The sequence below is a fragment of the Pseudonaja textilis genome, chromosome 4, assembly GCF_049901715.1.
Source record: "Pseudonaja textilis isolate UNSWEBS1 chromosome 4, rPseTex1.2, whole genome shotgun sequence".
NCBI lineage: Eukaryota > Metazoa > Chordata > Lepidosauria > Squamata > Elapidae > Pseudonaja > Pseudonaja textilis.
Genome location: NC_141993.1, coordinates 93,146,691 through 93,167,759, shown reverse-complemented (window position 1 = coordinate 93,167,759; position 21,069 = coordinate 93,146,691). Strand labels below are relative to the sequence as shown.

At 51.7% G+C, this 21,069-nt stretch overlaps 1 protein-coding gene and 1 long non-coding RNA gene across 3 annotated transcripts in view; one reads left to right on the top strand and one right to left on the bottom strand.

The window, feature by feature from the left end:
• The window catches only part of LOC148125955 (uncharacterized), a 28,771-nt gene extending 8,553 nt beyond the window's left edge, over window positions 1-20,218 (bottom strand). The window contains exons 1-2 of one of the 2 annotated variants that reach the window (XR_015743661.1): window positions 20,141-20,218; window positions 18,020-18,249 (exon numbers count right to left, since the gene is read on the bottom strand). This is a non-coding gene — a long non-coding RNA (uncharacterized LOC148125955). Of the gene's footprint in view, window positions 1-18,019; window positions 18,250-19,823; window positions 19,952-20,140 lie in introns of those variants that run through there. The other variant, XR_015743660.1, reaches the window with a different exon arrangement.
• A 95-nt stretch (window positions 20,219-20,313) lies between these two features.
• The window catches only part of FGF12 (fibroblast growth factor 12), a 176,512-nt gene continuing 175,756 nt past the window's right edge, over window positions 20,314-21,069 (top strand). Inside the window, exon 1 of the mRNA XM_026722965.2 lies at window positions 20,314-20,520. Coding sequence (XP_026578750.1) covers window positions 20,508-20,520 — 13 coding nt within the window. The 5' untranslated portion in view covers window positions 20,314-20,507. The remainder of the gene's footprint in view (window positions 20,521-21,069) is intronic.

The window sequence follows — 21,069 nt, the reverse complement described above, 5'->3', positions numbered from 1 at the left end:
CGCTTTTTCAGTGATCCTGCAACTTTTGATGGTCACTAAGTGAAACCGTTGTAAGTCAAGGACTACTTGCAGCTTATTTCCGGGGGCAACTCACGATGCTGGGCTTGATCTTTAAAGCCCTACGTGGGAAGGAACCGGGTGGTCCGAGGCACCAGCTCTCCCCCAATACATCTGCCTGTCCCACCAGATCCAGCAGGGGGGTGGGGGGGGGCAGGCTGTGGGTCCCATGGGCTTGGGAGCTACGTTTGTGGGGGGGCCTTTTCTGCTGGGGTGGTCACATTGTGACCTTTCAAAGGCCCCACAAAATCTCTTGATGCCATCGTCACACTGGGAACGAGTGGGAGGGCTCCATTATTAACATCCCTCCCCCTGCTATGTTTTTGTCTTAGCCTTTTCTAAATAGCTTTTACTAGTTTTTTAAATTAATACCATTTCCCCTAAAATACAATCTACCCTGAAAGTAAGTCCTAGCTTGATTTTTTACATGTGCTCCCAATATAAGCCCTACCCCCCAAAATAAGCCCTAATTAAGATCCTGCCCACTCCAGAGTGCATGGGTAAAAATTAAGCCAGGGTGGAGACAGGGTGGAGCTGCCCTACTACTTACCTTTGGACAGGTGTAGTCAGGCCTCGCATGCCCCGACACCTGCCTGGCTGGCCCGTTTTTTCTGCAGCTGGCCAGGCTTTCCTGAAGGCCTCTGGAGCTGAGAACAAAGCTCTGGATCGATCCAGAGCTCTCTTATCCACTGCAGAGGCCTTCAGGAAAGCCTTGCTGGACACAGAAGAAGTTCCTGAAGGCCTCTGATAGCAAAAAGGAGGCCGGGGGCGATGCGCGCAAGTGAGGTTAGTCAGTGGATCACATCCCCTAAAAATAAGACCTGATGGCAAAAAAATAAAATAAGAGAATGTCTTATTTTGGGGGAAACATGGTAATTAGTGGTTTTAGCTCTGCTGGTTTGGAGAATTTGTTGAAGTCTCTTAAAGGTTCCCAAGGTTGGATGCCCCTGCTTTAACAGAAGAAGCTACTAGGACATTTCCCTGAAAATAAGACCCAACCGGAAAATAAGCCCTAGCCTAATTTGTCAGGATGCTTGTAGTATAAGCCCTATCCCCCCAAATAAGCCCCAGTTAAGATTGTCAGGCAGATGGGAGCGTTTAGTGTGTCTGCTGCAACAACAAAAATAAGACCTCCCCTGAAAATATGCCCTAATGTGTCTTTTGGAGCAAAAATTAATATAAGACCTGGTTTTATTTTCAGAGAAATATGGTAGAATATGGTCTTTAAACGCCTCTCCTCTTTCCTCTCCTTGAAGAGAGGAGTGTCCTGTGGGAATAGTTGCAACCTATTTATTTGTTACATTCTTAACCCCAAGAAGTTAGGATACACATAGCAGAGTACAGGTAGTCCTCGACTTACAACGGTTCATTGAGTGACCATTTAAAGTTGCAACGGCACTGAGAAAAGTGACTGATGACCATTTTCACATGACCCTGGCAACATCCCCATGGTCATGTTTTACATTTGGATGCTTGACCACCGACTCTCCTTTATGACGGCTGCAGTGTCCCAGCGTCTTATGATCCCCTTTTTGCGACCTGCTGACGAGCCAAGTCAGGAACCAGATTCACTTAAGAACCGTGTCATTCATTCAAGGACTGCAGTGATTCACTTAACCAATGTGGCAAGAAAGGTCATAAAATGGCGAACAAAAACCCTCACATAACAAAATTTCTCACGTTGGGCTCCACTGTGGTTGCAAATGGAGGACAAGAAATAAATTGCTGGCTCCCCCTCGCTGTCCCCGCGTCGTTTTCCACTTTTTATGCAGGGCAGATGCTGCCTCCCTTCCCTGATCGATCTGCAGCGCTTTGGTTTTCCTGCTTGAAATGGGACGGTTTCCCGGTTGATTAAAAAGCAGCTTTTTGCAAACTGCAGGCCGGCAGCGGGGACAACCTCCAAGGGCTTCCGGAGAGGTTGGGTTCCGATGCCCATTGTCCCCAGCCTAGATAGCCAAGATCTCTGGCTGTAGATGTTGGGGGTTGCGTTCCAGCCTCTCCGGAGGGATCCTTTCAATGCTTTGACCCAAGATCAGGAAGCCAACTTCCAGCAGGGACAATGGGTCAATCACCAGTAACTGAACATGAGACTGATTACGCGTCAGGTCTCCGTGCCGCTTTGTAAAGCCTTAGTAAAGCCACACCTGCAACAAGGCAGCCACGTTGGGTAATCACGCTACAAAAGAGACATCGAGACTTCGGAGAAGAGCAACTACAAGGATCCAAGGCCCGGAGAGTAAAACACACGAAGAACGGTGGCAGGATTTGGGATTGGCTAATCTAGAGAAAAGAAGGATCCGGGGGGACGTGACAGCAGGAGTCCAGGATCGGAGGGGCTGCCCCAAAGACGGGGGAGTCAGAGCCCCCGAGGGCGGGATGGAAACTCACCCAGGAGAGAAGCGACCTGGAACTCAAGAGAGAAATGTCCTAACAGGGAGGACAACCAGGGCAACAGCTTCCCTGCAGAGGTTGCAGCTGCTCCATCACTTTGAGGCTTTGAAGAAGAGACGAGCCAGTCCCTTGTCTGGAACGGTAGAGGGTTGGACTAGAAGACCTCCAAGGTCCCTTCCAGCTGTATTCTGATCGATTGAATTTAAACAGGCTTTGGGTAAACTCGTCTATCACCCAATCTTTTAAATAAATAAATAAATAAAAACAATTAAAAATGAATAAATCAATAGGCAACCCCAATAAACTAAAACTCAGAGGGCAGACTTGACGGGCGCTTGGCCTTTCTTCCGTGTTTCGCTGCCTCGCCCTCCCACCAGCGAGAGCCTGATGGGGGTCGGCCTTCTCTTTTGGAGAGCCACATCCCTGTTTGGATGGCGCTCAAAGAGGCAAAAATCCAGTTCTGGGGGGTGGGGGGAAGGAAAAACCCCAGAAAGACATGGAAGATTTTGGGGTGGATCAGCAAAGGCTTCGGCCTCGGTGGCCCGTCTTCGAGAAGGCGTCAAGAAGGGACGGCCTGGCGCTGACTCAGGGCAGCTCTTCTCCTCCAGAGGGGTGACTCGTGAAAACCCCTCCCCACCCGGTGGGCAGAGGCAGGGAAGGCCTTGGTTGGCTTCCCTCGCCCTCCAGCCTGGCTTCCTCCACTGCCAGCCCTTCTTGCTGAGGGGGTCATCCTGCAGAAAGGGGCGGGGCTCCAGGAGGCAGAGGTGGGGGGCGCTGCCTGGCCAATTTCAGCACCACGGAGAGCACCCTTCCCAAGGCACCCAGCGCAGATTTTGGGAGTGGGTGGGGGGGTTGTTAGTCAGTTCTTTTTTAAAGCCGTTACAAAATAAAAAAAATGCAGAGGAAGCAAACGTTAGAAAATCAAGAAGAAGAAAGAGAACTAAGTGCAGAGAGAGAGAGAGAGAGAGAGAGAGAGAGAGAGAGAGAGAGAGAGAAGGGGTGACCTCCAACTTTCTTCAGTGTCGTAAAATACGATGCACAATTCAGCCTCGATTTTTACCTTTCAAATGAACAACCTTTCCAGCTGTTTCTATGGGAACATTCGAATCATCAATATCTAAAATTAAAGTTTCATTTCCCCCCCTCCCAGTTTCCTGCAAGTCCAAGACGAGCGCAGGGGAATTTGCTGCCTGCCTTGCTCCCTCTTTTGCGTAGAGGCGGAATGGACTATAAAGTCAGAGAACCAGAGTGTTTTGGGGTGACCTCAGAGGTCCTCCCCCTCCCCTTCTCTCCCCTCCCTTCTAGCATTGAGGATGTTACCTAGCTTGGGTTAGGAAATGTCTTTACGAAAACTACCCAGCTCAGAGAGCAGCAAGAACCCCACCAGTCTTTCTTCTTCTTCTTCTTCTTTCTTCTTCTTCTTCTTCTTCTTCTTCTTCTTCTTCTTCTTCTTCTTCTTCTTCTTCTTCTTCTTCTTCTTCTTCTTCTTCTTCTCTTCCTCTTCCTCCTCTCCTCCTCCTCCTCCTCCTCCCTCTTCTTCTTCTTCTTCTTCTTCTTCTTCTTCTTCTTCTTCTTCTTCTTCTTCTTCTTCTTCTTCTTCCTCTTCCTCTTCTTCTTCCTCCTCCTCCTCCTCCTCCTCCTCCTCCTCCTCCTCCTCCTCCTCCTCCCTGCAAACCCCACTCCCTCCTAGCACTGACGCTACCTAGTTTGGGTCATGAAACGTCTTCAAGGAAACCACCCAGCTCAGAGAGCACCAAGGACCCCTCACTTCCACCCCGAGCTATAAATATTCTCCTTTATCTGTGGAAAGTCTTATCCTTTGGAAAGCAGCAGGAACCGTTTCTATCCAAAGGTTGATCAAATGGAGCTCCAGAGACTAGGAAGCCCTGGGCAAGAAGGAAAAGAGGCGGTGGGGGTTTGGTGGGGTGTGTGCGTCCATGTTTGAAAAGAGAGAACGGGGCTGGTGAGAGGGTGCTGGGTAGAAAGCTTTGGTTTCCTCCACCCTGGGCTGCATTGTCTATATAAAGCCTTCCTGGCAGGAAACGGGCCGTGTCTCACGAAGCCTGGTGGTGAGGATAGATTCGGCGGGCATCTGGTCAATCTCATCAAGAAGGCATTAAACCAGCGCAAAAAGGAGACGGATGGCAAAAGCCCAGAACCAAAGATGCAGCCGTGGAGGGAGGCCAAAGACGCGGGAGACAAAGGGACGAGCGAGAGGGCAGAGGCAGAGGCTGGCAGGAGACGGAAATGGTGAGGCCAGGAAGGAGTGCCACACCCAGCCTCCGGTGTTTCTGCAGCGACGCCCAGGAGCCTGGAAGCGAGCAGGGAGAACTTGTAATCCTAACATGGAAGGATCGGGTGGAAGAAACGGGCCTCCTTGGCACAACTAGACTCTAAAGTCTGGGAGGCTACAGAGAGACGGAAGCCCTTTTGTGGCAAGACCCACCAAGAAGGAAGAAGGAAGAAGGAAGAAGAAGAAGAAGAAGAAGAAGAAGAAGAAGAAGAAGAAGAAGAAGAAGAAGAAGAAGAAGAAGAAGAAGAAGAAGAAGAAGAAGAAGAACTGGTGATGAAACATTACCATTGGTGGTGGAGGAGGAGGAGGAGAAGGAAGAGGAGGAGGGAGAAGGAGGAGGAGGAGGAGGAGGAGGAGGAGGAGGAGGGCGCACACAGGCCAACCTTCCCATGGCTAAGGGAGCTTTGAGTCGTTTTACCACCTTCCTTGCCACTGTTGCTAAGTGAATCACTGCAGTTAAGTTAGAAACAAGATCATTAAGTCAATCTGACTTCCCCACTTCTGACTTTGCTGGTCGTAAAAGGGGATCACGTGACCTCAGACCATCATAAATATGAACCAGGTGTCAACTATCTGAATTTTGATCACAGGACCACGGGGAGGAAGCAACGGTGTGAAAAATGGTCACGTGTCACTTTTTTTTCAGTGTGGCAACTTTGCAGAGTCACTAAATGAATGGTTGTAAGTCAAGGACTCCCTTTGCTCCATGGTCTCCCCTGGGAACCAGTTTGCTTCCGAGCCCAATTCAAGGGGTTGATGGCCGCCTGTGAAGCCCCACGTGGCACAGGGCAGGTTACCCACAGAACTGGCCTCGCTCCATCTCATCGGCTCGTCCCACTTGACCAAGCAGGGGAGGGGGAGCTGCAGAGACCCCCGCATCAAAGAATTGTGACTGGCAGGGCCTGGGAAGGGGGCCTTCTCTGCTGCCGCCCCCGCTTTGAGGAATATCCTGCCCCAGCGGTGAGGAAGGCCCCCAATCTCTTGGCTAAAGGGTCAAAACCTGGTTCTGCAGCCAATGGGGGCACAGAGGACCATACAGGGGCTGGCTAGTCCCCTCAGAGCCCCCCCTCCGCCTGTAATGATCCAGCATTAAATGGCCATCTGAGGAAGTTTCCCCCTGTTGAAGTTTAACTGGCATTATCCTATCATTTTATAAATTAGAACTTCATTTTTTATTTTAATGTTAATTTTTATATGTTGTTTTATTTATCAGCTATATTATATTGTACATTGCCCAAAATGAATGAATGAAAGGAAAAAAAAAGGAATGGAAGAAAGAATGGATGGAAGGAAGGAAGGTCAAACAAGAGATGAGAAAAAACAAAAGGAAAGAAAAAGGAAAAAGAAGAAAAAAGAAAAAAAGAAAGAAAAGAAAAGGAAGAAAGAAAGGAAGGAAGGAAGGAAGGAAGGAAGGAAGGAAGGAAAAGTAGAATAAGCAGGAGGGAGAAAGGAAAGAAGGCAGGCAGGTGGGAGGGAGGGAGGGAGGGAGGTGAGAAGGAAGGAAGGAAGGAAGGAAGGAAAGAAAGAGAGGATTCACTGTTCTGACCCCCAACAGAGAGTAAATGCTCGAACTAAATAAGCAGAGCAGCCTTGGGAAAAAATAAACATATTATCCTTTACTTCATTTCCTCTCTCTCTCTCTCTCTCTCTCTCTCTCTCTCTCTCTCTCTCTCTGTGTGTGTGTGTGTGTGTGTGTGTGTGTAGGATTAGAAGAGACCTATTTGGGTCTTGAACTTCAGAAGATCAGCTTTTAATCAACTCCAAGGGAAGGCTGGTGGAATCCAACGTCTTGGCCTTCCAGTAGATTTAATGCATGCAGGAAGGATGGGGAACTCTATGAAATGAGATGCAATGAAAGTGCAAGTGAGAACAATTCCCACAAAAAGGAAAAACGAGAGAGAGAGAGAGAATTCTAAAGAGGCCCAAAGGGAATAGATGCAGAGAAAAAGTTGAGGAAACAAAAGAAAGAAAACAAAATGTCAGAACAAATGGTAGAATTGGCCAATTTAGAGAAGTCAAAGCCAAGACGAACATTTCAGGAAGGAAGTCAACAGAGAAGTTGAGAAAACTGTTAGAAAAGATCGGAAGAGAGTCAAGCACAAAGAAAACCTTCCAAAAGTTCTCCATATTTGGGTGGCTTTCATCCCCCGTTGATACTCAAAAGCAGGCGCCTCCAACCTTCATGGCCATGGAGCTTCTCAGTCATCCAGGTCACGGTTGTCCCAAAGGAGCTTTTTCAAGAGGCGACTGGACTTCCTTCACTTTCTCTGAAGATATCTACCTTCTCGTTGAAGAAGCTTCTTCCATTCAAATCTGAAGGAGCTTCTTGGGTGGGAAGCAGAACATCTCCAAAGAAAAACAAGAAAACCCAGTTGCCTCTTGAAGACCAAGCACCTTGGTCTCCAAACTTAGAAGCTTTAAGAGGTGGCTGGCTGAGGAATTCTGGGAGTTGAAGTCCACAAGTCTTGAGGTTGCCAAGTTTGAAGACCTCTTTGCTGAAGGATACCAATAGGGAGGAGATAGTAACTGATTCAAAGATGGAAGGAGAACGCTGAATTTCAGGAGAAGTGCCAACATCTAAGAGACTTTAGAAGGTATTCCCTATTTATAGGAGACTCTGGGAGGAGACATTAGTTGCCAGTCTGGATGTTACTAAACCAGAAACAAGAGGAATTCAAGAAATGTCTCTGGAAAGATGGACACCATGGAAGGAGGAGTAGTAAAGGCTCTCTGGAGAATGACAAGGGGCCAACAGATTATTGCACATGCCAAATAAAAGAGATGTAATTAGAGTGTGTTCACTGTTGTACAATCCCCTTAATTTCATCTGCTACCAAAATAAATATTTAGGGTTGGCCAATGTAGCGTCCTGCATGGAGAAGGAGATGCCAGATGTCCAGGCTGTCTTTAGAAAAGGCCAAGGGACAAGAAATATTATTGCTGACACACTCCGGATATTTGAGACAGCCAAAAAAAAAAAAAAATACCCCAAAGAAATCAATCTGTGCTTCGTTAACTATAAAAAGGCCTTTGACTGTCTTGACCATCTCAAGTTGTGGGATGCCCTTTTGAAAATGGGAATTCCAAAACGAAGGAAGTCCTCGTCTTACAATGCTTCATTTAGTGACTGTTCAAAGTTACAACAGCACTGAGAATTTGACACACGGCACATAATCATTGCAGCACCCCCAGGGGTCACGTGACCAAAATTCAGACGCTTGGCAACTGACTCGTATTTATGACGGTTGCAGGGTTTCCGGGGGTCACGTGAACTTACAAGCAAAGTCGGCGGGGAAGCCAGATTCACTTAACAACCGCGTTTGTCAGCTGCTGATCTTCCCTTTCTTTGACGCTCACTAGCAACTGCCACAACCGGGGGGGAGGGGGCATCGAGGGGGCGGAGGGGGAAGCGTGCTGGAGGTGTGAAAGGAGGCTGCGGGAAACTGGGGATCATGGACCCTGAGAGGAACCAGAGGTGCCAAACGGACCCTTCTTCCTGCCTTCAAGGACATCCGGCCCTGGGAAAGGAATCTACCGCAGCACCAGGTTCCCAAAACATCGGAACAGGACCTGATTGGACTATTTCTCCTGGGGGGAGGGGAGGGGTTGAGACACTGGGGGTTGCTTTCAATATATGAAGTTTGTGCCTTTTTTCTTTAGAGCTCGCCTCGCTCATGCTGCTCCCAGCATCTCTAATGAAAGTACCTTTTCTCTTACACCTTTGAAGTCGAGGATCTTTCTTTCCTGGGGAACTAGCTGTGGCCAGCCTGACAGTGTTACTACTGCAGTGATTCACGTAGGAACTGTAGCAAAAGAGATCATAACATGACTGCCACAAGGTTGTGTCTCTTATTTGCCCAACCTGTACGCCAAACGTGTGTTGAGGGTGGCTGGATTGGGACTTTTGACCTCAGGTTGACCAACTGACATGGTCAAGCCTCTGTTCCAGTGTCCGGAGGCTGCACAGAACTAGAGGAAGAGGAACCACCTCAGACTTAAGCCTTCCAAGATTGAGTAGCTGTGGCTATCATAACCCCCTTGTCCTGGGAATATTCCATCCTGGGTGGGGTTGCACTACAGATTCCCTATTTCCTTTCAACAGCGGCCAAGGGAGTATTTGCACCTCTCCACCTGCTGCACCAGGTGCATTCCTCACACCTCGTCACCTCATATGGCTCAACTGTCACAACACGCTTTGAAATGGAACTGCCCTGGAAGACCACTCAGAAGCTTGAACCGGTCCCGAGCGCAGCCAAAATGAACACATCTCATTCTGCCTCTCCCGTTTGGCAAGCCGCAACAGTTGCTGGTTTGCACCTGAGTGTCATTCAAGGTGCTGGCTAGGACCCATAAAGGCCCCCAAGGCAGGGGGTGGGGCCACCCGAAGTCTGCTCGTCTGCCTGGCCAATGTAATCCAACCAAGTTGATGCTCTCCAGCTTCCGTCAACCACACGATACCATCTTGGGAGTACACCAGTGGTGAGATTCAACTAGTTTTACTACCAATTCGGTGGGTGTGGCTTGGTGGGCGTGGCGGGGGAAGGATATACTGCAAAATCCCCCTTCCCTCCCCACCCTACTAACCTGCTTTCCAGCTCCCTCCTCCTGTGCAGGGCAACAAAAGAAGACCCAGCCGATCAACTGGGACTCAATGGGAGGCAGGGAATGGATGGGGGCCTGGCCAACCAGAGGTGGGATTTGCTGGTTCTCCAGAAATGTCCACTACCGGTTCTCCAGAACGGGTTGGAATCTGCTGAATACCCCCTCTGGAGCACACCTCTTCTGCCCTGGCACCTGCCCTCTGGGCTGAGCCTCCCCAAGAGAGCCCAGAGACGCTCCCTCCAACGACATCCTGCAGAGCCCCAAAGACCTGGCTGTTTTCCCAGGCCTCGGGGAGTGTGTCTGGGTGTGTGTGTGTGGGGGGGAACGGATTCCCCAGTCCAGGGCCTGTTACTTGTTTTATGGTTATTGGCCAGATTTGCCACCCTGATTCGTGTTTAGAATTTTTTCATTCCAATTACATTATTTGTAGCTTTTTAAAAAAAAAATTTCTTGAGCTGCCCACAGCCGATTTAGAGCTCAATGTTGCCAGACGCCCTTTCAGTTGAAGATCCAACACAGAACATTGACCATAGAATCCTAGGGCTGGAAGGGACCTTACAGACTAACAGAGTTGGAAGGGACCTTGTAGGTCATCTAGTCCAACCCCTGCCCAAACAGGAGACCCTACACACCATTTCTGACAAATGAGAGTCCAGTCTCTTCTTGAAAGTCTCAAGTGATGAAGCTCCCACAACTTCTGTTCCAGGGGTTGATTGTTCTCCCTGTCAGAAAATTCCTCCTTACTTCTAAGTTGAATCTCTCCTTGTTCAGTTTCCATCCATTATTCCTTGTCTGGCCTTCAAAGATGCTTTGGAGAATAGCTTGACCCCCTCCTCCTCCTCTCTGGGGCAGCCCCTCAACTATTGGAATATGTTCTCCTGTCTCCCCTGGTCCTTCTCCTCCCTAGACCAGCCAGGCCCGGTTCCTGCAACCGATCTTCATAGGTTTTAGCCTCCAGTCCCCTCATCATCCTGGTTGCTCTTCTCTGCACTTAGAGTCTCAACCTCTTTTTTATAGTGTGGTGACCAAAACTAGATTCTGGAGTATTCTAGGTGCAGTCTTACTAAGGCTTTATATAGAGTGGTATTAGTACTTCCCTTTATCTTGATTGTATCCCTCTGTTAATGCAACTTAGGATTGTGTTGGCTTTTTTTGGCTGCTGCTGCACATGGCTGGCTCCCATTTAGCTGTTGTCCATCAAGACTCCAAGATCTCTCTCACTTGGGGAGATCTTGGAGGTCTTCTAGTCCAACCCCTTGTCCAAGACAGGAGACCTTACATCATCCTGGTCAAATGGTTGTCTATGTTTGAAAACCTCTAGTGACAAATCACGCACAATTCTGGGAGGCACCATATTCTATTGGTTAATCTTTCTCACTGTCAGGAAATTCCTCCTTATTCCTATAGAAAAAAGATCTCATGGGATCATAGAATCATAGGGCTGGAGAGGACCTCAGAGATCTTGTAGTCCATCCCTGCTCATCTGGTCAAATGACATCTGGTCTATTTTTGAACACCTTCGGTGATGGAGCACCTGCAACTCCAGGAGGGTTTCATTCCACCTTTCCTTGGTGAATTGTTCTCGTTGTCAAAAAATTATTCCTTAGTTCTAGGCTGCGTCCCTTTAACAAGCAAAAATCAATCAATCAACCAATCAATCCGAATACAGTTGGGAAGGGACCTTGGAGGTCTTCTAGTCCACCCCCCTGCTCAAGCAGGAGGCCCTATGCCATTCCAGACAAAGACCCATTGCAAGACTCTCTGATGACCCACAGCTGTCCCACCACAAGATCCTCTCTTGACCCACCCACGTCTGAAGCCCTTATCAACAAAAGAACATGGATATCCCCTAAACCAGGGAGGGTCCCCAACCTTGGCCCCTTTAAGACTTGTGGACTTCAGCTTCTGGGAGTTCCTCAGCCAGCAAAGCTGGGAGTTGAAGTCCACAAGCCTTAGAGGGGCCAAGGTTGGAGACCCCTGCCCTAAACCCCGTGGAAGATGTTATCTAGCCAGGTAACGAAATGTCCAGAAACCAAGCCACAAACTCAAGAGAACCAACCTCCACCCTCATCCTACACCAGAGCTACAAACATTCACCACCATCCCAAGCGAAGCTCTCTCTTTATCACACTTCAAGAGGACCTTTAATGGCCCCACCCCAGCTTGGAGGGGAATATTTTTACCCCTGACCGAGAGGGAGACCCCTCCCCCCACCTCTTGCTCAAAGACTTCCAGCAAAGGCAGCCGGGCGCCTCCAACTTGGGGAGAAGCAGAAGGATTGTCTTTGAAAAGAGAGAGTGTCTCTCTCCTGGGGTGTGTGTGTGTGTGTGTGTGTGTGTGTGTGTGTGTGTGTGTGGGATCAGGTTCCCCTGGGCACTCAGCCACCTGCCTGCCTGGGCTGATGGATCCAAGCTGCAAACCCTGAATGGCTGCTTTTGTCCTTCAGAGAAACATCCCCAGAGCCAGGCTGGGTTTCAGACAACGGAGCTGGGCTGGGCTCTCCGTTATCGGCCGAGCAGACGGCTCGGCCGGACAAAGGGCAGCGGGGCCCTTACTCCACCATGACTCATGGCCTGCAACCGCATGGGACAAGTGGCGGGGGTGGGGAGGGCATTTTGCAAAGGCAGCACTCAAGTAGGACTCTGGGCACGGTTGAAAAAGTGGGGTCCAAGTCCCAGGAGGGAACTGTCCCCGCGGTCAGATGCAGCCCCCCCTCTGCTGAGCCCTGGGGTGCTGCTTGGATGTATCTGTCTGCAGGGGGGACCACCTGGGACTCAAACCCCGTTTTTTCTCAGCCACGCCAGGGACCCTTCTGCCCATCCCCCCCACAGCCACCTCAAATCCAGGCAGTCCTTGACACGAACACAACGGAGCCCCACGTTCCCAGGGCTAAGTGAAACACTGAAGGGAGTTTTGCCCCATTTTTGTGCCACAGCTGTTAAGTGAATCGCTGGTAGTGACATGGTTGTTAAGTGAATCTGGCTTCCCCAATGGACTTTGCTTGTCAGAAGGTCGCCAAAGGGGATCACGAGACCCCCCCTGGGGCACTGCAGCCGTCATAAATATGAGTCAGCTGCCATTTGGATTGTGAATTTGGATTATGTAACCATGGGATGCTGCAATGGTCCTAAGTGTGAGAACTGGTTATAAGGCACTTTTTTCAGTGCCATTGGAACTTTGAGCGGTCACTAAGTGAAGCACTGTAAGTCAAGGACTACCTCTACTTATTTGTTTCTGCTTCTGTCTTCAAGATTTTCTGGGGAGCCCCACCTAGAACCCCCCGTTTCCTTCCCCTCCGCCCCCTTCCCAGATTAATGGATTCCCTCCCCCCTCCGGTCAGGGCTTGTCCCTTCCTGATCCTCCGGGTTGTTCCATGGGGAAGCAGGGGGGGTGGGGGAATTCCAGATGGGCAGGGGGTTGTGGACCACCGGGGTTGTCTGCAGCCAGGCGCCTCTTTTTCTCCTCCTTTGCAGATGGTTCCCTCCTACGGTGTCTGTGGGAGCATCTGCGCTGCTGGGCGCTGGAGGCTACTCGGCTTCAAAACATTTCAGGCTCAGCCCACCCAGGACTTCTCCCTTGCTTCCCCTTTCCCTCCCCTCCTTCCCTCTCTCTCTCTTTCTCTCTCTCTCTTCCTGCCTGCCTGCCTGTCACTTTTTCCACTCCCATCTCCTCCCACTCCTTCCTTCCTTCCTTTCCCTCCCTCCCTCTCTCTCCCTTCTTCTTCTTGCCTGCCTGATCGACACTTTTTCATTCCCACCCCTCCCTCCTGCTCTCCTTCCTTCCTTCCTTCCTTCCTTCCTTCCTTCTTTCCTTCCTTGCCTGCCTTTTTCATTTCCACCTCCCTCCTTCCTCCCTTCCACTTTTCATTCCCATCTCCTCTCTCCTTCCTTCCCTCTCCTCCTTCTCATTCCCATCTTCCTTCCTTCCTTCCTTCTCACCCACCACTTTTTCATTCCCATCTCTTCCTTCCTTCCTTCCTTCCTTCCTTCCTTCCTTCCTTCCTTCCTTCCTTCCTTCCTTCCTTCCTTCCTTCCTTCCTCCCTTCCACTTTTCATTCCCATCTCCTCTCTCCTTCCTTCCCTCTCCTCCTTCTCCCACCTCCCTCCCTCCTTCTCATTCCTTCCTTCCTTCCTTCCTTCCTTCCTTCCTTCCTTCCTTCCTTCCTTCTCACCCACCACTTTTTCATTCCCATCTCCTTCCTTCCTTCCCTCTCTTCTTCTTCTTCTTGCCTGCCTGATTGCCACTTTTTCATTCCCTTCCTTCCTTCCTTCCTTCCTTCACTCCCTCCCCCCCTCCCTCCCCTGTCTAAATCCTCCCCACTTCCTCTCCTCTCGGGACCCTTTCTAAGAAGGGGGGGCACAGGGACATCTGGAGCCAGCTTGCCCACAGCCAGGGCCACCCCCTCCCACCCCCTCCGAGCCCTTCGGCCTCCGTCTCCAGGTTGATCAGCAGCGAAGTACCAGCCTCCTTCGGGGGCTTTCCAGCAGCCTCTTAAATATTTCAGCGCTGCTGTTCTCTCCGCTGCTTCTCCCTCCCTTTAGCGCCTTTCAGAAAGCGACCATTTCCTTAGTTCCCCAGGCCCTTCGTTGTCGTGGCTCTTCCTCACTTCTTCCTTAGTTTCCTCCTAATTAATTCATACTGGGGGCAGTTCGCACAACCTGCTTAACCTCATCGTTGCATGAAGCCAATTTCAGGGTTATCCGTTCCTGCAAAAGTATATCAATCCGACGGCCTGCATTGGCCTGGTGTGATAAGCCACAAAAGACAGAATGAAGACCCAACATTTGGGTGTCGTATGCCACCCAGAGTCACCCTGCAGTCAAACGGGGGGCAGAGAAATGTAGCAAGCAAACCTTAAGTAAGCTTAACGTCCTTAGAAGATCAACCCAGTGGAAGAGGAGTCTTCAGGATAAATTATAGGAGGAGTGATTAAGGGAATTAGGCACGCCTAGCCTAACGAAGAAAAGAATTTGAGGTGCTATGATAGCCGTCGTCCAGTGCTTGAGGGGCTGCCACAGAGAAGAGGGGCGTCAAATTATTCTCCAAAACACCTGAAGGCAGGACAAGAAGCAACGGAGGGAAGCTTGACCAAAGAGAGATCCAACCTGGAACTAAGGAGGAATTTCCTGGCATTAATCTGTGGGACTACTTGCCTCCGGAAGTTGCGGATGCCCCAACAAGGGAGGTTTTCAAGAAGCGGTTGGACCGCCATTTGTCTGAAATGGTTTAGGGTTGCAAACTTCAGCCAATTAATGCGTGGGGTTCCAATTATTTTGTAAAAGCTGCATGCGTGGAGTCCTTGGAGCTCTCTTGAGTTCGAGGCTTGCTTGCAGACGTTTCATGACCCAACTAGGGAACATCGTCAGTGCTAGAAGGGAGTTGGCTTTGCAGAGAGGAAGAGGAGGAGGAGGAAGGCCACAGGATCCTTGGTGCTCTCTGAGCTGGGTGGTTTTCTTGCAGACGTTTCATGACCCAACTAGGGAACATCGTCAGTGCTAGAAGGGAGTGGGCTTTGCAGAGAGGAAGAGGAGGAGGAGGAAGGCCATAGGATCCTTGGTGCTCTCTGAGCTGGGTGGTTTTCTTGCAGACGTTTCATGACCCAACTAGGGAACCGCACCATTTGCACTGGGTCCCAACAGATGACCCTGTTTCATTAAGGGGTCCGAGACCCTCCCTCTGCCTGGACTGATTTTTTCCCAAATGGGCAGAAAAGCCAAGGACAAGATTGATAAACCCAATGACCTTCATTGGACTTGCCTTGTGTTCTGACCAAAGCTTCCTGAGACCGTAATTAAGCACACGCTTAGTCCAAACGACTCTTGTTTTATTTCAGTGCTAGGAATTATGTTCATTCCCAGCCGGTAATGAGTCCCAAACAGTCCCTCGAGAAAAGCACCCACGTTTCTCTCCTTTGAATGGCTGCCAACAACTAAAGTGCCAAATGAACTATAAAAAAAACCAACCGAAGCACAAAGTCCACACAGAGCTTCAAGGATTAATCCGAACAGAGCGAATGATGTTGCTTCCTGCAAAGGCTCCTGTCCCTTTGCATCTTCTTTATATCATACGGGAGGGCCAATCACCTCCAGGCCTTACTCCCAAATCGCCCCTTTTGTCTCAGCTGCTCTCGCCTTCCAGCAGCTCTGTGCACACGCGTATTGGGAACAGGCTCCCCGGGTTCCTCTTCCTCGCTGCTGCCAGACTCTGGAGGCTCCGGAGGTAGCACCCCACTCCCAGATGGCCCCATCCCTGCATCAGGCGCAGGACTCCTCTCCAGGTTCCCGGACTGGTGCCCGTTCTTCCCCACTGTCCAATTCTTCTGCCATCTGCACCGGCTGCCGGTGAACCACAAACACCTTGGTGACATATATTGGTATAAACTCCCCCACCAGAAAGCCTTCTGGCTTCTGCATCGCTTGCTTGGAGGGAGATTGTTCAGCATTTCCCGGCAAGGATCCAAAGCTCACTCGGGGGATGTGTGTGTGTGTGTGTGTGGACTGGATCCAGCTGCCATTAAGCCAGATCCTCCAGGCTTAATGGGAGCCTTCTCTTCTCAGCTCCTGCCCTAATGCAATGCACCCCCTTCCAGGGAGGCCTCGGTCTCCCTGCTGCACTCCGGGAAATGATTCTTTTGTGGACAAATTGTTGGCCGCTTTCTCCTGGGCTCTGCTCCTTTGGGGATCTTCCCAGGCTGCTCCCCTCAGGACGGGGGTGGTGGTGGAGGCTTGTCAGGGAATTGTGCAGCAGGTGGAGCTTTATGGAAATATACTTATAAATACATCAAACAAGGTAGGCAAACTGAGGTAAACCACAGAGCAGAAAAAGGCGCCTAGGAGAAAAAGGCGGGAAAAAAAGGGAACGCCTACTCCACACCCACCGCAACCAATCACAGCACAGATTACCTCACGCAGGAGCCATCAATCAACCACCGTTCTATGTTCTGTCTCACTGGCTCACAATCCCACTGACCCAGTGACTAAATTTAAATATCTTAACAAGGTTAAAACATATAAAGAGAGGTTGCAGCAACTGGGAACGTCTAGTTTAATGGAAGGAAGGAGTAGGGGTGACAGGATAGCATCTTGCAATATCTGAGGGGCTGCCCCAAAGAGGAGGGGGATCAACTGATCCTCCAAAGGCAGGAAAAGAAGCAATGGAGAGAACTTTCCTGACAGAACACTTAACCAGCAGAACTGCTTGCCACCAGAAGTTGTGGAGGCTCCATCACTGGAGGCTTTTAAGAAGAGATGGGATAACTATTTGTCTGAAGTGATATAGGGTCTCCTGCCTGAGAGCAGGGGGTTGGACTAGATCACCAGAAGACCTCCAAGGTCCCTTCCAGTTCTGTTAGTCTGACTTTATCTACCAGATGGCACGAATAGTTTTCCCGTGGCTCCATAAACGCTTCCATGGCCCTTCCTTCCCCCGATGGAATAGGTCACCGTAGATCAGGACACAGAAATAATGAATTTCTGCCACCTTGATCGGCATAACATAGGAGGGAATCTGGCTATCGCTCGTATTTGGCTGCATTCGCCTTCCTGAGACTTAGAAAGTCCTGAGACCAGACAAACTTCATCATATATATATATTTTTGCAGAAACTTGCCCTTAAAATTGATTAGGTTTAACTGTCCTCCAAGGAACCATAAAATGTATATTTTCAATCTGCAGCCAATTTGTCAAGAATTGCCCAAAATGGATGATTTATGCTGGGCATCTGGTTAGCACATTACAAGAAACTCCAGAAGCGGGAAGGGCTATTTCCCAGAATTCAACTTTCTTAATTACACAACTGGAATTATTAATCACATGAGCTATTATTTGTTTAATTGTGATTTACGGACTAAATTATAGATGGATTCATATAAGATGCTAAACACGTGTTTCCCTGAACGTGGCAAGTTTAAGATATGCAGACTCAACTCCCAGAATTCCCCAGCCCAGCAAATATCATGATGTGATTCATTCCGGCTGACTTTCTCGTCTTTTGCCATTTATGTTCATCGTGGTTCATAATTAAGTATGGCTGGAAATACTCCCAGGAGGAGTTGAGGGTCTCCAGAGAGGTGTCTGCAGTTTCTCTTCTGTAAATCCCTCCCCCCCCCAAAAAAAACCCCACGGATAGATTTCAGATACATCCAGTACAATGGCTGTATCGCACATTTTTTAACCTTAGACACCTTTTCTATAAACCATTCTTTCTCTGAACCGAATAACAGAGTTGGAAGGCTCCTTGGGGGGATCATTGGGTCATCTAGTCTAACCCCTTGCCCAAGATCATAGAATCATAGGCTTAGAAGGGACCTTAGAGGTCTTCCAATCCAACCCCCTGCTCAAGCAGGAGACCTATGCCATTGGCCAAGGCCTTATAAAGTGGCATGAAGACTTCGTGTGATCTTGATTCTGTCCCCCTGTTAATGCAGCCTAGGATTGCATTGGCTTTTTTGCAGCTGCCGCCTGTGGCTGGCTCCTATTTAAAAGATGAAGTTCTGTCAGAAACTCAAAGATATTAGATCAGAGGTTTCCAAAGTTGGCAACTTTAAGACTTGTGGAGATCGCTGGCTGAGGAATTCTGGGAGTTGAAGTCCACAAGTTGCCAACTTTGGAGACCTCTGTATTAGACAGTCCTTAAGACAACGTTGTATTTTGGGGGGGTCCATAAATGGACAGATACCTTTCTTCCTTGGGACCCTAGAAAGAGTATCTGGGTGTAGACTCAGGAGCCACCTTCTAAATTACCTCAAGAGGCCCCTTGCCTGCCAATTCAGCAGACTTGCAGAGGTCTCTGTGGGGCTCATATCTTGGCAGGATCCTGATTTAACCCTCAGTGCTGGTTTTAGGGAAGTACGAGGGGAAAATGGCCCTCACACAAGAGGCAGTTGGAGACTCCAAGATTTTGCCTGTCTGCAAAAAAAATGATCTCCGCAATTCTTAAAAAGTGGATTAAGAGCATTAGAGGTAACCCTTGGCTTACGATCCCAATTGAGCCCAAAATCTCTGTTGCTAAGCGATACAGGTGTTAAGTGAGCTTTGCCCCACTCTACAAACTTCTTTGTCACAGTATAGGGAATAGCTGCAGTTGTTCAGTTAATAACCGTCATTTAGTGAATCCGGCTTCCCTCATTGACTTGGCTTGTCGGAAGGTCGCAAAAGGGGGGATGACAGGACCCTCTGGACCCCTGCGACCATCATAAATATGGGTCAGTTGCCAAGCGTCTGAATTTAGATCACCTGACTCTGGGGATGCTGCAGTGGTCATGAAAGAAAGTACGATCCTAAGACACATTTTTTCAGTGCCGTAACTTCAGTCACTAAAGAAACAGTTGTAAGTCAGAGACGGCCTGTAATGAATTCCCTTCCAGGCCCTCCAACCTTGGCAACTTTAAGACTTGTGGACTTCAACTCCCAGAATTCCTCAGCTAGTCATGCTGGCTGGCCAATTCTGGGAGTTGAAGTCCAGAAGCCTTAAAGTTGCCAAGGTTGGAGACCTCTGCACCGTTCAGGAAGCTTCACAAGGAGGGTTAGTTATGCTTCCTCTGATGTTAGGAGAGATAATCCTTCACTCTATGGGCCCAGAGGAGGGTCTCTCTTTGTCTCTCCCTCCCTCCCTCCCTCCCTCTCTCTCCTCTCTCTCCCCTCCTAGGTTTCTGGGCCGGCCACTCCTCCTTTCTTCCATTTGCACATGTTCAGAGTGTGCAAAATCCATCCCCTCTGTTCTCGTGCAAGACAAGGAAGTGAAGACAATCCAACCTCTGAGCAGCTACTAATCAGATACCACATAGAGCAGGGGTCTCCAACCATGGCAACTTTAAGACTTGTGGGCTTCCTCCCAGAATTCCTCAGCCATCTCTCTCTCTCTCTCTCTCTCTCTCTTTCTTTCTCTAACTCTTTCTCCCTCCCTCTTTCTCTTCTTCTCTTCCTCTCTCTTTGTCTTTCTCACTCTCTGTCTCTCTCTCTCTCTCTCTCTCTCTCTCCCTCTTTCCCACTCTCCCTGTCCCCCACCCCTCAATGCTCCAGCAAGCTCTGCTTTCTGATGACCCCACTGGGAGTTGAAGTCCCCAAGTCTTAAAGTTCCCACGGTTGGAGACCCCTGGACTAGAACGGAAGTGGCCAGCCTCCCCAAAGAAGGGGCTTCACCTGAGCGGGAGGGGCCTGCCAAGGTGTGGCTCTGGGGGAGGGGATCGGGGAGGGGGGGTGTCTCCCACACCAACCCTCCGGCGCTTGGCAGGCGCTTCTGATGCCCGAATGAGGACCCGGGTTGGAAGGGCAGTCCGCGCCTCGGGAGAGAGCGGTTGTGTGAACAGGGCCTGCCAATTCAGCCGGGGGTGGGTGGGGGCTTGGCCTGGGCAGAGGCGGAGGGGGCAGGGCTGGGGGAGGGTCCCAGCCGCCTCCCAGCATTTCCTTCCCTCCTGCCTTCCAGCCCTCCCCCCGCCGGTCCCTTTGCGCAGGAGCCCCCCGCGCAACGAGGGGTCGCTCACCGGAGCAGACGGCGGAGCCCCGTCGCCCTCCCGCGCGGCGAGGGGGCGGGCAGGCGCGCTTCTGCGGGCCCGCGCCTCGGCCGCGGTCCTCCGGGCCCTGCGGCGGCCTTGGGGGCCGGAGGGCGCAGGGGAGCTCTTTCGCTCCGCGGCGGAAGGGCTCCCGGGCGGCGCTCGGGGAGGGCGGGCGCCGGGGAGGGGGTGTCTGCCGGCGGCGGGGCTCCCCCGAGGGCCGCTGGCGGAGGCAGGGCGTCGGCGTCGGCGCATGCGCTCTGGCGCCTCCCCTGCGAAGCGGCGAGGGGCTGCGCGGCCAGTCCTACCTGCAGCACCGGCGGCGGCGGCGGCGGCGGCGGACAGCTCCTCGGCGCTAGGCCCGCCTTCCGCAGGTAACCCCACCCTCCCGGCCGCCTGGCCCCGCCCCCGTGGCGCAGCTCCGGCCCCCACCGCCCCCTCCCTCCCTCCCCTCCCGCCTTGCGGGCGCCGCTTCTCATGCCCCGCGCCGGTGCTTCGCTTGCAGCCTCCGGAGTCGCGAGCAGCAGCAGCAGCAGCAGCAGCAGCAGCGGCCGCCGCCTCCCGCCGCCCCGCAGCCCGCAGGCGCCCCCGCCAGCCCCGGAGCAGGGCGCTCGTCCCGGGACCGCCCAGGAGGACCCACGCTGAAACTTCGCGGCAACTTCCCGGCGCCCCGCCATGGAGAGCAAAGGTAGGCGCGGAGGGACTGCCGCAGCGAGCCCGGCCCAGCCCGTCGAGGCCCGCGGACGGTCGTTGCAGCAGCGGCAGCGGCAGCGGCAGCAGCAACCCGCGGCGCCCGCTCGCCCCCGCAGCTGCGCCCGAGGAGGCGGCGGCGGCGGCGGCGGCAGGCCCCGAGCCTTAGGCCCTTTCCGCGGCCGGGAGCTGCGTGGCGGCTGGGCAGGCGCAGGGCATCCGCGTCCCCGGTGGACCGCGCCGCCGCCGCCGCCGCCGCCGCCGCTGCTGCATGCGGAAGGGAGCGCGGAGCGTCGGGGCGGCCTGGCCGGCTGGGGGAGCCCCGAAGCCGCCCCTCTTCCTCCTCCTCCTCCAGCTCCCGGCCGCGGGGCTCGAGGTGGCGTCGCCGCCGCGCGCTAGTGGCCGGTCCGCGGCGTCGGCGGTGCTGAACTCGAGCGGGGATCCCGGCCGGACGCGCAGGGCGCCTCCAGCCGTCCAACCTGAAGGGGCCGGAGACGGACGTGACTCCCCTTTGCCCCCCCGGCCGCCCCTCGCTTGACCCGGGAGG